The sequence below is a fragment of the Rutidosis leptorrhynchoides genome, chromosome 3, assembly GCF_046630445.1.
Source record: "Rutidosis leptorrhynchoides isolate AG116_Rl617_1_P2 chromosome 3, CSIRO_AGI_Rlap_v1, whole genome shotgun sequence".
NCBI classification, from domain to species: Eukaryota; Viridiplantae; Streptophyta; class Magnoliopsida; order Asterales; family Asteraceae; genus Rutidosis; species Rutidosis leptorrhynchoides.
The window spans coordinates 626,254,426-626,268,338 of NC_092335.1; the positions used below are offsets into that span (position 1 = coordinate 626,254,426).

At 34.6% G+C, this 13,913-nt stretch overlaps 1 protein-coding gene across 1 annotated transcript; it reads right to left on the minus strand.

Annotated features, from left to right (window-relative positions):
- Positions 1-10,196: 10,196 nt before the first annotated feature.
- On the minus strand, positions 10,197-11,922 carry LOC139902327 (3-ketoacyl-CoA synthase 20-like). The gene is made up of 2 exons (XM_071884967.1): positions 11,446-11,922; positions 10,197-11,006 (listed from the first exon to the last, which is right to left on the minus strand). Exons 1-2 carry the CDS (start codon positions 11,920-11,922, stop codon positions 10,197-10,199), a joined length of 1,287 nt encoding a protein of 428 aa, XP_071741068.1.
- Positions 11,923-13,913: the final 1,991 nt, after the last annotated feature.

A 13,913-nucleotide genomic window follows, 5' to 3' on the forward strand; every position in this document is an offset into this window, starting at 1 on the left:
ATCATTTGTATCGAAATGTTATATTTTGAAATGAGTTTATCTTTTAAAAGAATGAAATGTTTGTAAAACGTATCATTTAGAGGTCAATACCTCGTAATGAAACCAATTAATATGAAACGTTTATAATCAATATGAAAGGGCCGTTTCAGTATAAACTATTAAGAACTTTAATTTTTGATAGTACAAGGAGAACCTCGTTTTTTATTAAATGAAATAACACAAATTGATATGGATACAGATGTATAATTATATATGGATATGAATATAAATGTGTAAATTTTTTTCACCTTCTTGATTATCTATTTACATTAATCACATTCATATAATTGGATTAAGTTAAAAATCAATTTTAAACACACTATATAATTTTCAGATTTTTTTAACACCTAAAATTTTATTTGGAATTAACGAGATGTCAAGACAATTTATTGAATCAGGCTCAAATTTACTCATAGAAAATAAGTAAGAGAAAGCCAATAGGCAAAAACAATCGAAAGTCTCGCTTTCCTGACAATGTTGGTGCCAAAAACAATGTCGCTTCTTAGGCGTCATAGTCACCAAAAAGTCGAAATGAAAATGCAAGCAATCTGAGCTGGTTGTATAAGTATATACAACACACTTTCTCGCCAAAACTTATGTTGTAAATTCACATAACCGATCACGCGAGCTGATTGACAAACATTGGCGAATTTAGTATCATCAGTGTGATCCATTGGCGAGCTCATCGCATGTGATTGGGGTGACCACAACCTCGTCATGGTTGCTGCTAGTCTTAAAAATTAAAATATAGTAAAATAAGACTTTGAGTTGGAGTATTACTACAACTACTACAACCAAAAAACTTGTTGATATATTAGTTTTGTCTTGCAGTGACAAAAGGAGAATGACTAAATAATTACTTACTTATTTGATTGCATTCACACTCCATCTTCGCAGCAACATATATGCTGGTGAAAGTCATATGAAACTTCCTTTCGAACAAAAAATAAGTACTGTAAATGTTTATAATGAAACTTCCTTTAAACCATCCGGATGTTGTTAAATCGCCATAACTACACGGATTAGACCGTATAACTAACACATATGAATATTGGGAAGAAGTAAATTGATTGTACAGAAAGGAAAAGAACTCGCCAAAAAGAATTAGGAGTAAAAGAAAATAAAGAAAATTTTTATGTTAAATGTGATTACAATTATTATATGATCTAAGGTAAATTTTAGAAAATGTCACTAAATTATGGCAGATCTACAAAAAAAGAAGTGTGGAAATATCAACTCTTATCAAAAAGTGTCATTTACAACAAATTATGAATATTTACCTCAAATTGCTTTAAAGGGTATGAATTTACTTTGCATATAATTTTTTTAATGTGCAATAAGAACAAGAATTATGAACATATAACCTTTTTAATATCCGGTATTAATTGATTCTTAGAGCCTAAATTAACATATAACATTTTTAACGTACAGTATGAATTGACTCTTAGAGTCTAAATTAAATTTCAGGTAGCAAGCGTCGATTTATTGGCGACTTGACTGACTCTTAGAGTCTAAATTAAATTTCCGGCATGATTTAAAACCAATGAAATTTCCATGGCGTCTCAATTTTATTTTTTATTATTTTTAAAATTTTTTTTTCCTATCTATTCGCCAGAGGTCTACTCGAAAACAATCTCTTTATCCGTCGAATTAGAGAGGGGAATGACTTTCTCTACTTTTGAAACTCTGGGTGGAGAAACTTGTCTTTATTATCGGACAGGGAAATGATTGTCTACATCTCACCTCCCCATACACCACTTATGTAGTATTTAGTTTTGTTGTTGTTGTTGTTGTTCACTTGTTTGCATATAGCCCTTTTAGTAGGGTTTTTTTTTTTTTTTTTAAAACTTTGCGTATAACCTTTTTAATGTGCAATGAGAACAAGAACTTTGCATTTTTCTTAATTACAAAAATTTTTATTCTTCAAAACTTCACTCCACCCTGATAAAAGAGGGCTAGGCTAAACAATTACAATAACTTTATAAGCTAAGTATTTCAACTAAAATTACATTTGCTTCTACTTACTAGTAAATTCAAAGAATAATTTCTAACGAAATAAAAATATATCTTTCTTTATGCTAGACGAGCCAAAAGCAAGTTATTTCAAAATTTCTAAGAGGGCTAGTATCGGTCCGTGAATGGACCCGCCTTTGCCCTCCGCCTTCCCATCACCCCGATACTAGCAATTAGCCAATGGCTAGTGCTTGATGTCCCGTACTCCAAAATGTCGTTGGATAGCAAAATGGATCACGGACTGAAAGCATTGATTTGTTGTACATTTTACCTTATTACTTGTACTCGTAAATAATTAATTAATTTAGTGGGTGTGAGGAAGTGTGTGATGGGTACGTCATGGTTGTTAGTATTTAGTGGTTGGTTAGTGATGGAAAGAAGGTGCTGATGTGACGCTGATGTGATACTCCGTGATTTCATAACGGACCGTCATGGTTAAGAGTGGTCTAAACAAACCAAATAAAGTACACACATATGACTAGTTTTTAAAAAGAGAAACAAAAAGTATTATTATGTCATGAGTAACTAAAATTTCCTAAAGCATAGACCACGTGACTCTGGATACTCTATAAGGCTGTGACGGCTAATATTAAACTTTAATTTAATAATTAATAATTATAATTATAATTATAATTATACTTATAATTATATTCAATAGAATATATGATTTTACTATTCACAACATTATTTTATTTGAAAAGGTTACTTTAGTAATTTTATGCCCTAGGGTTTCTTGCATCTTCTACATCTTCTTCTCTAATCTAGAAGTTTTACCTGTGAAAACCCGGTACAATCGAGACTCTTCCTTCTCCACCTTCGTTTTAATCTACTCACCCATCAGAGTTTCAATCTCAATCTACAAACCCTATCTGCCCCAAAAATACTCACCCACCTCCGTTTCAGTCGATCTAAAAAAAGTCTGCCCTAAAAATCCCTAAAAATAGTTGATCAAAGGCTGACGGTTTGTGATTTCAACGCCTTCTACCACGTATCATCTTCAACTCCGTTGATTCCAGGTTTCTTTACTTTTTCTTCCTTTCGCCTTCTTCATCCTCTGAATTTTAGTTGCCGATTTTTCTCATGTTTAGATCTCTGTTAATGGTAAGCGTTTATCTTCTTCTATTTCTAATTGCTCATGTGACTGCCGTATTTGTCCAATTGTTGAGCTAACTTGACCGTCGACGACATGTTCGTTTCCCGATTTTTTTTTTTTGGTGATGTTATTTGCGTGTCAATGATTTTCTATCCTTTAAAATAATCACTCTGATTGTGTGTTTCTTTTTGGTTTCGAATGTTGACCTGGAAACACTATACATCTCTTTATTTTTTTCGAATATGATGTTTACCTTTCCGATTTTTTGGTTTTTTAATACAGGTTCTGTGCACTTTGTTTGGAGACGGATTTGTGTTCAGATATGTGTTCCTTTGTTATTATACGTTTAGTAGTTAAATTTTTATGCTTCTATGTGTTTGCATGGCTTTAAGAATCCTATAATTTGCACCTATTTGTCGCATTTATTTTTATCCTTGTTATTAGAAATTTTGAGGTAGTCGAGTGTTCTACTTCGGTTAAACTTAACGGTAATGCGGGAGGTTATATCTCCGGTAATGATTCGAAAAGGCGGGCTAACAGGTGTAACTACCTGACGGATCATAATCGTCTTTACCAGCTACTTCATGGTGGTTTTGTAACGACCCTGGATTTTCCAACGTTTATTTATTAATAATTATTATTATTAATACTTGTGATTAAACGAATGTATGTTATTACATTTACTTGATGCCATGATTAACCGTACTTGACTTTAATTGCCCGAAACCTCTCTGTGACACCCGAAACTTACACGAATAATATTTTAAGATATTATTTACATTCATGATTAGTTTTATTAATCATTTTAATTAACTAAGGTTATTAGTTAGTTACATGGGCTTAAAATGGATTAATTTATTAATTAATTGAACTTGGGCCTTGTTAATGTTAATGGACTCTTGAATGAGGACTTATAAGCCCAACCTACTTCTTAATGGACCTTTTAGCCCAACCTACCATGTGTAAGTATTACTTGTAAATGGAAACTAGTTAGTTAAGAACATTGGAATCTAGTTAACATATAATCCCCATGTAAACCCATCTTTTATCCACACTTTTAAGGCTTTACATACAAGGAACCATTGAACTCTTGCCTCCCTCTTTTTTTTTCTGCTGCAGCCGTGGGCTTCCAAGGAGTGGAGGGAGTTCAAATTCTTTTTTTTTTGTGTTACTTCTACTTGCATTTTGCTCTCTTTTTCTCACACACAAAACACTCTCATACTTGCAACTCTTTTACTCTCTTTTTCTCTCTATACTTAGTAAGTAACTTGAACTTTCTTTCTTTCTTCTTTTCTTGTTAAAACCGAAATCAAGAACACCCTTAATCATCATCATTCTTTGTTTGTTTTAATCTTTTGTTACTTGTGTTGATTACTAGTAGTTGTTTGTTACTTACTTACTTGGTTTCAAGAATCAAACTTACTAGTTTCATTTTTCTTTTATCTTGTTTTTACAAGAACACTCAAGAACATAAACTTACTAGTTTATGTTCTACACTTAATGTATCAAAAGATTGTAAGTTCATAGTTGTTAAACTCATACTTGTAATTCATGTTAGTAAACTTTAAAGTTTACTTTCTTAAAGATCAAACTTTGGTTTGAATCTTTAAAGTATGAACAACAATGAACTAGTTACTTGTTTACTTAGTTTATGTCTTCATTTTATGCAATTTAATTTTGTGATTTTGATTGTTGTTGGTCAAGTACTACAAGTTAGTCTTGATATCATTTCTCTTGAACTAAAAGTTAACTTTACTAGTTCAAGAACATGTAAATGAAACTTTTAATTATAACTTTGTACACTTATGTTTGATCTAGACTTTTGAGTCTTGGATCTTCAAGATCAAACTAAGAACTATGTTCTACAACTCAAGATCTTGATTTCATAAGTTTACTTTCAAGTTTGTAACTTATTACTAGTTTTAAAGTTCATGTATGTGTTAGATCTAAGACCTTGATGTAACTTTGGCTCATCAAACTTCATACAACTCTTAAGTGAGTTGTGCTACATGTCTTAGACCTACACTTGTGTCATAATAGTCAAAACTTGGTTAATATTACTTTTACATTTCATGTATGTGTTGAATCTAAGACTTTGATGTAACTTTGGTTCATCAAAACACTTGCAACACTTAAGTGAGTTGTGCTTCATGTCTTAGACTTACACTTGGGTTATGATGGTCAAACCTTGGTGAAAATGATGCAAACACATCAACAAATTGTACACTTGAAGCTATATGCATCAAGGATGAGAACCATGATAAGCATCGAGCACCAAGACCACCGGAACCCACTATTTTTCTGTTTTCTGTCTTCTGCCTGCTGTTTTTTGGTTTCTGTAACAGAACAGTACACCTGGGCTACTGTACCTTGATTTTCAGATATATCTTTTCGAGTAGATAACTTTTCATATAGGACACGTCTTAATCCGAGTTACGGTTTAGGATTTATGGCCCTCCGATCGTCACTATGTCCTTTAACGTTGTGCAGAAATTTCTGACCTACTCGCACTTAGACCGTCGCCACGGTCAAATGAAGACGAGTTTGTTTCTGTAAATTTTACCACACTTAAAGGACTCATATACGGAGCCATGGACACTGGTCTCACCTTATTTCAGTAAGGGTAGAGGCCGTGGTGACTGACTGAAGTCAGCCTTTGTTTTAAACTACTTTCATAAACGAAACTTACTTTACGCCTTTTGTTTGATGATGAATGATGATGACACTTAAGACCTTATTTACATACTTTTAAACCTATTCGGACGATTTGCTGACTTAGTACTATTTGACTTAGGTTGAGGACTCGTTGGACCTTTCGGACCGATTACTTGCACACTTTTCCCGACTCGACTTTACCGCCACTTTATCATTGTGAGTTATAGCATTCCCTTTTTACTTTAACTTATTTTGGGAACTGAGAATACATGCGGATTTTATGTTTTACATACTAGGCACGAGTACTTAAACTTATATATGTGTGGGTTATACAACGGCATAAACATTCTCTTTAGCTCGGTAACGTTTAATCATTGGTTTTTGAACCGTGAACGCGAATCTTAGATATGGATCCATAGGGTTTGACTTCCCCACTCGGGCTAGTAGCGCTAGCATTTAACGAGTGTTTAATACTTCGTAAACATACGCACTTTCCAAGTGTACTTTCAGGGGGTATAAACGTTAAGTTAGTTACCAAGTGCCCACGGTTAACATATACTTTATCATACTGTTTTGAAACGCTCTTTGTAGCACTGAAATCTCGTGGCCTACCTTACATACTGTTATACTTAAACTATAGCTCACCAACCTTTGTGTTGACATTTTTAAGCATGTTTTTCTCAGGTGCTTAAGGTTATTTGCTTCCGCTGTCGTGCTAGTCTTGCCGTAGACACCCGCTGCTCTAGTGTTATCACCGCATGAACTGTTTATCCTGCATTCATAACTTTAATACTTTTGAACTGTGTTTTGTAACGACCTAAGGGTCACATACATTTATTCATGCTTGCTATTCGTAGAAGCATACTATTGGTGTAAAACAATTGACGTCGGTTATGACGTCATCTTTTTATCGTGAATGCAACTTCTTTTTTTACAGCATATAGTACTTAACCTTGTAATGATCCTGTTGTTGATGATTCGTACACGATGGTTTTGTACGGGGCATCACAGGTTTGATCGATGTTTTTCAGGATATGTTTTACAAGTTGAACCTTCTGTTTCACATGTTGTGTCATGCATAGCTGATGACATTTCATGTACTGACCTGCTTCAGAGTATGTGCAGTTCGATGCTCATTTATGTTCATTATATGTACTCTCTATGTTTACAATTCTCAGTTTTCGCTGTTTGTTTTCTCCTTAGATGGTCGCTCAATGCCACGCTCTTCAGGTGCTATTACACGTGGGTTAGTTGGCGAAGGGCCTTCAGGTTTGTTACTACTGTTCAATCTGTATGTAAGTATGTATTTGTCGTTATCTTTTAAGTTAACGCAAGCATTTAATAATAACCTGTTGTGTCTTTAAGTTTAGTACAACTAATAGATGACTAAGATTTGTAGCTAATATTTTTACATTTGATTTAGTTACATATTTGGTGTCCACCTTTTAGGATAGCAGAAATTGTTCCTCTGACTGAACTTTAACCAAACCAAGGATTCATGCCGATAGAGATGAACGTTTATCGCACATGGGTCGCCGGGTTACCAGGGCTTCAAGACCCACTCGGCTACTGCTGCATTATGCTTGACAAATACGTAAGTCTGCAAAACATTAGTAGCCATATCTATAAACAAAACTGCTATTTTATACGTGACTCATTCCTGGAAAATATAAACAGGGAAACGGTATACAAGGACACATGAATTTCAATGATATCGATCAGTTCTATGAAGTGTTCAAGCCTTCAAAAATGGCAGAAAGCAGTATCAATTCAGACGCTACTGCGATTTGGACGGGTCACCATCTTTGAAGAAGTTCCCAACACAGACTTCGCAGAGCACTACTTCAACTTTTTTCCCAACAATCAACTACCCAGCAGATATCTCAAAAATTCACCTATAACATGTAAGTGTAATCCGATCGATAAAATGTAAGGTTAATCTATTTAACAAAACTGATTTTTACAACACCGTTCTAATCGTACATGTGCATGAATAACAATGCACGTTTCACTTGCTAATTGCAAGTTCTAAATCGTTGCAACTTGCAATAAGTGCAGCCCACTGTTCTTTCTTTGCTTGCTTTCAAATGCGTATACATGTGAGTAGTTACATACACACTCGACTGTAATGAGACTGATAAGTGCTGACTTTTCTTGAGACATTTGATAGTAGAATCTGTTATCAATAAATGTTTATTATTTAGTGTAGTAAAGCCTGGATGCCTTACATTTTTACTTAGTGTAGTAAAATCTACAACATACTAACAAAAGAACGTATGGCAGATTACATTGGAATTATAGTCAGAGTACACAACATCGAGAACCACGAAAACGCTCACACCGATCAGTCCAAGCGAAGAAGGCTTTACATAGTAAGGAGAACAACATTATAAAAAAAAGGCACAACCAATTTACAAAAAAAAAAAAAAAAAAAAAAAAAAAAAATTGTTCTGCTCTCTGTATCTTGCAGCAACAACATCGTCGAACTGACACTCTGGAACGAACACGCCGAAAACTTTGACGTTGCCGAATACCTGGACCATATCAAACAATAAGTACAACAGAGGTGTACATTCTCCTAAACCCTATAGGTGTAGTCGAAATTGGCATCCGTTACAACGTTTAACATGGTTGGCTAAATGGTAGGCTGATTTACAACTAAAAATTCAGATCCGGCGGGAACGAAAACAACAAAGAAACGTGACTAACGTGCAACAAACACTTACACTGGCCTTTTGAACACCTCAACCCCGTAACTGTTAACGATCACTAACCTTTTGTTGTAAATAGCAAGTATCTCTTGCTGTAGGTTTATGTAGTAGGTATATCTTTTGCTGTAAATAAAAAAACTCCTTAAATAGGAAATAGCTATTACTACGTTGTAATAGACATCCTTTGCTGTAAATAGGATGTAACTGTTAAGCTTTTGTAACAACTTGCATATTAAACGCTTTCATACATTACCAACTGACCACACACCTATTACAACCCGGCAGCGAAGCGCCGGGCGATCCTCTCTTGTTATCATCATTGGAACAGTGAATAAATTATAAATTTATACAGTGATCGTTCAATAATAATCTTTTCTTTAACATTTAACGTGCTAAGATTATAGTAACAAGTATCCTCTTTAAATTCTGTTTTTAAGTTATGATTATTAGTTTTTTTTTTTTTTTTTTTTTTATGTATGATTACTTTATTGAGTTGATTGATTCACATGTCAAAACTGTAAATTGATCATAAATCTACTCGATAATATATTTTTCAAGTAGCTTTAGCTTAGATATAGATAAATATATTAAAGCTCACGTATTAAAAACTTAGATTAGATACAAACGATTAATCAAAAAGGGAATCATAAATGGCCTAAACTATATAGTTACACAAATTTATAAACTCCGTATTAGTTTATTTAAAATTAAATTTATTAATTAAAATAACACAAGGAAGTAAGAACAAAAATCCATGAAGTATATAGTTACATAATTTTACTACGTACTAAAATTATTGGAGTACTAACTAGTCAGTGTCCGGCCCGCGCAATGCGGCGGGGGCTTTCGGCCTGCGTATTCATATTCAACGTAGCTTTATATATTTACAGAAGGGAAAATGGCTCATGTGTTAAGCGCCGTTGTTGGTGTTGTCGTCTTTACTGTTTTTTAAAATCTGTCCTGTTCGAACGTAGTTCGTTTCGTTTTGTTGATAAAATTATTTCGAGTCTGACGGTGCTGGCGAAAAAATATAACTCGCTGCATGCAGGAAGATACGGGCTGTCGTTTTTAGCGTTTTTTAAAAAGTGTCTGTTTCAAACGTACTTATTATCGTTTTGTTCATAAAATTATTTCGAGTATGACGCTCATGTCGAAAAAATTTAACTCGCGGCGAACGAAAAGATATGGGTTGTCGTTGTGTTTAGCATTTTTTGAGAAGTATCCGTTTCGCGTATAGTTAGTCCCGTTGGGTTTGTAAGATTTTTTCGAGTTGAACGGTGGTCTCGGAAAAATTTAACTCGCACCGAGCGAGAAGATAGGGTCCGTTATAAATTTGGGTGGAATTAGTTTCTTTTATTTTAATAAAATTATATATTTACACTTTTTACCCTTTAAAAAGTGTAAACTTGAGGGGCTGTTGTGTAAATATAGACAAAATTGAAGGACCGTTTGTAATGTGAACGCAAACTCAAAATTACAATTCGATCTAACTGTGGCAAGAAGCTAGAGCATGAAAAGACAACTGTGTGAATTACTTGGCATCAAATATAATAAAAGTAAATCTTGACATCTACACTTAGAAGATTATCGCTACTTAGCACCAAATCCCGTGTTAATTCTATCCCCAAAAGATCTAGACAACTGTGTGAATTACTACCTCTAAACATACGTAATTTAGATTCACTTTACTTGAAAGGATTGATATCATCAGGAATTGGTTCACAATCCTTCAAAACGACAGGATACTCACCAATCTCGTTCATCCAAGGATTATGGTGATCAAGATAATTAACAGTCTTCATTGCACGCCAAATGAGACTACTACACTTAAAACCTGACCCGAACGCCATCTGCCATACCTGGTTACCTTTCTTGACTCGACCCTTTGCCTCCACGTACGCCAGCTCATACCATATCGAGCTGCTGGAGGTGTTTCCGTACCTATACAATGTCATTCTAGAAGCTTCCATTACGGTGTCTGAAAACCCTAGTGTCCTCTGCAGCTCATCGAGCACCGGCTTCCCACCAACGTGAGGGAGGAAGTGATCGATGACGCCATTGTAATTAGGTATGTACGGCTTGATGCTCATTGACGGAATTATCTTTATATTAATTTTAATGTAGTTTAAAAGGTATTTGAGTTTCTCTTTTAATGGAAGGATGAGGTATGATAGGATGGTCACGTTGGGTTTAATGGTGTCTATGGCGGCTGTAATGAGGTCTTTGTTGATGTTAATTCCAACCATCCCAGCTTCGTCCTCTTCTCTACATACACACTTGTAGGATCGATCTAAACGTGATGTATTGGTGTGTATTGCGTGAACAAGTTCGTATTTACATTTCTTGATATCGGACGGGTGGTTCGAGAGGAGAATCGCGGCTCCACCCACACGGAACACGCAGTTTTGTAGGAGTTTTGAACGATCTTTTCCGCGGTACAAGTTATCGGTAATGCCCTCTGTACTCACTATCAAAGCATATGAGTTCAGGTGCACCTATGAAAATTAGCAACTCATTAGTTGTCTTTGTAGTGTTTGGTAGCTTAGACCCACTTGTTTCTACACGTTTGTTAAAAAATTTGTTTTCACCAATAGGGTTGAGCAGAGTCGTCTCATTATTTTAACGGGTCATGTTTGAAACATAAAAAAATAGACCACTATAAACATTAAATTTATATCACATATCATAAAAAGATATATAGTGCTAAAAATATATCAATAAAAAAAAGTTAATGTGCGATTAAATTGTATGATAAATTAATTTTTACGATTTGATTTATGAAAAGATTATAAATAAATGTATTATTACATAGGACTTTTAAAATTTTGGGCCACCACAAAATTCGGGGCCATGTTCGACCGCACACTTCGCACATGTGGTAGAGACGGCCCTCGGGTTGAGAATACAACAATCAAGATAATGGTGCCGAAATACCTGCAGGAGTTGTTGAGCAAGTCCTATTGCACGAAGCCCTGCACTGCACCCCATCCCAACAAGATTGTAGGTGATGATGTTCTCTCTAAGCTTATATCGGTTAACAATCATGCTACAAAGAGACGACACTGAGTTATGAATAGTACAATTCACAATTAGGATCCCAATATCCTCGCATCTTACACCCGTTTTTGCGAGAAGCATGTCCACTGAACCAAAGATGGTCTTCTCAACTTCTCGTCTAGCATGGTTAATGGACGGGTTGTAAGTTTGTTGAGAAAAGATCTCAGGAAAATAAGTGGAGTCACCGAGACCGCATCCTTCCAAAACTTTCGTCATGTAATCCAAAGTCTCTTCCGAGTAAAATCCGAATTGCCTTAGTTTCTTAACAAACTCTTTGGAGCACATTTGAGAAATTGGAGGCTTGTAACATGTGAAATCTACTAAATAAACTCTGCATGAAGTTTTTTTTGTCATGACAAGACGTAACAAAAACAGACACGTTAACAGGGCTAAACGGTACACGGTTTCTATTTTAAAAGTAAAGATAGGCTGACTAATGAAGTCCATGAGATCTTTCTAACTGTGGTTGGTATTAAACATGAGTGTGGTTTAATAATAGAATTTATTTATAATATAATGGACGCGATTTTATTATCTTATTTTGGATAATACTAGTGCCATATAAACTTCGTGATATGTTACTATAAATAGATAGATTGGAGGTGCACTTGGATTTGCATGGTCAAATTAGTACGTCTCAAAAGTCAACTAATACACCCTCACACATTACTACGGACTGTTACTCCGTATTTATTACTATTACTATTGATTCTCTTGATGAAGAAAACTAGTCCGGATCCGGCACGCGCAATGCGGCGGGAGCTTTCGGCCTGTGTATTCATATTTAACGTAGCGTTGTGTATTTACAGAGGGAAAAACGGCCCATGTCTTAAGCGTCGTTTTAGATGTCGTTGTCTTAAACGTTTTTTAAAAAGTGTCCGTTTCGAACGTAGTTAGTTTCGTTTTGTTCATAAAATTTTTTCGAGTGTAACGGTGCTGTCGGAAAAATTTACCCTGCGGCGAACAGAAAAATACGGGCTGTCGTTGTGTTAAACGTTTTTTAAAAAGTGTCTGTTTTGCGTATAATTAGTCCCGTTGGGTTCGTGAGACTTTTTCGAGTTGAACGGTGGTCTCGGAAAAATTTAACTCGCACCGAGCGAGAAGATAGGGTCCGTTATAAATATGGGGGGAATTAGTTTATTTCATTTTAATAAAATTATATGTTTACACATTCTATTCCTGAAAAAGTGTAAACCTGAGGGGTTGTTGTGTAAATTGAACCGAAGTTGAGGAACCAATTGTAATGTGAACGCAAACTCAAAACTACAATCGAAAACAACTGAAACTACACAATTGACCATGGCTTTTAGTATATAAGGGTTAATAATAAATATTAAATATTAAATTAATATTAATATTAATATTAATATTAATATTAGTATTAATATTAATAAGCAAGAAAAAAAGTTATTTTTATAAATAAAACATAACAAGACAACCTGTTAGAGTATTAGGATTGGGCCAGCCCGATTACATTGTAGGCTGGGTCCATTAGGGTTATTTATCATATTAGGGTTTGTAATACCTATATATATGCATCAATAATACAATCACATTCACGGGTTCATATTCTATTGTATAACATGGTAATTAGAGCTTAGGTCTGATCCCGAGACCTAGTCGGCCGCCTTGAGCCGCTATCTATACGGCCCGTCAATTCACCATCCATCCCTACTATCCAAAAAAAAAAAAAACCTAATAATATTGTTCGTAATTTTTTTTTTTATTTATTTATTATTTTTTTTTTTTTTGTGCTATAGCCGATCAAACTCTCAATCTCCTCTTCTTCTTTTTGCTTTTAATCCCACAATTTCATTAATGCTAATGTTTCTCTCAAACTTCGATGCTGAGCGACCTGCTTACAACCGTCAGTCATACCATTATTCTTTTAATATTGTTGAAATATTCCTCTTCCTTCATCTATCAATATTATTGGTTGATTATTTTGCCGCTGTCTTATTTTGTAGCTATTTTCGTTTTCATCTTTTCCTACTCATTTAAGCAACACAGTCGCATGTTAACCAAAAAAAAAAAAAAAAAAAAACACTTTGTGTTTGATTGTATTGGACGGTCTCACCTTTTCTTATCATCTTTTATATACTTAATTTTCTTATTTTATTAAATAATAATAAATAATCGGTGTGGGGCTGAGTCGCCTAGCTTGACTAGGTTGCAAATCCCGATAAAAAAGAGGAATACAAAAAGAAAAAAACAACTTTTTTTTGCAGCGTTGAAGAATACTGTTATCGATGACAAAAGTAGCATATCAAAAAAAGCGGTACTTGATCCTTAGGCACAGCAAGTCACGGCGTAAAAGAAAAAACAAACACTACAGAAAAGGAGAA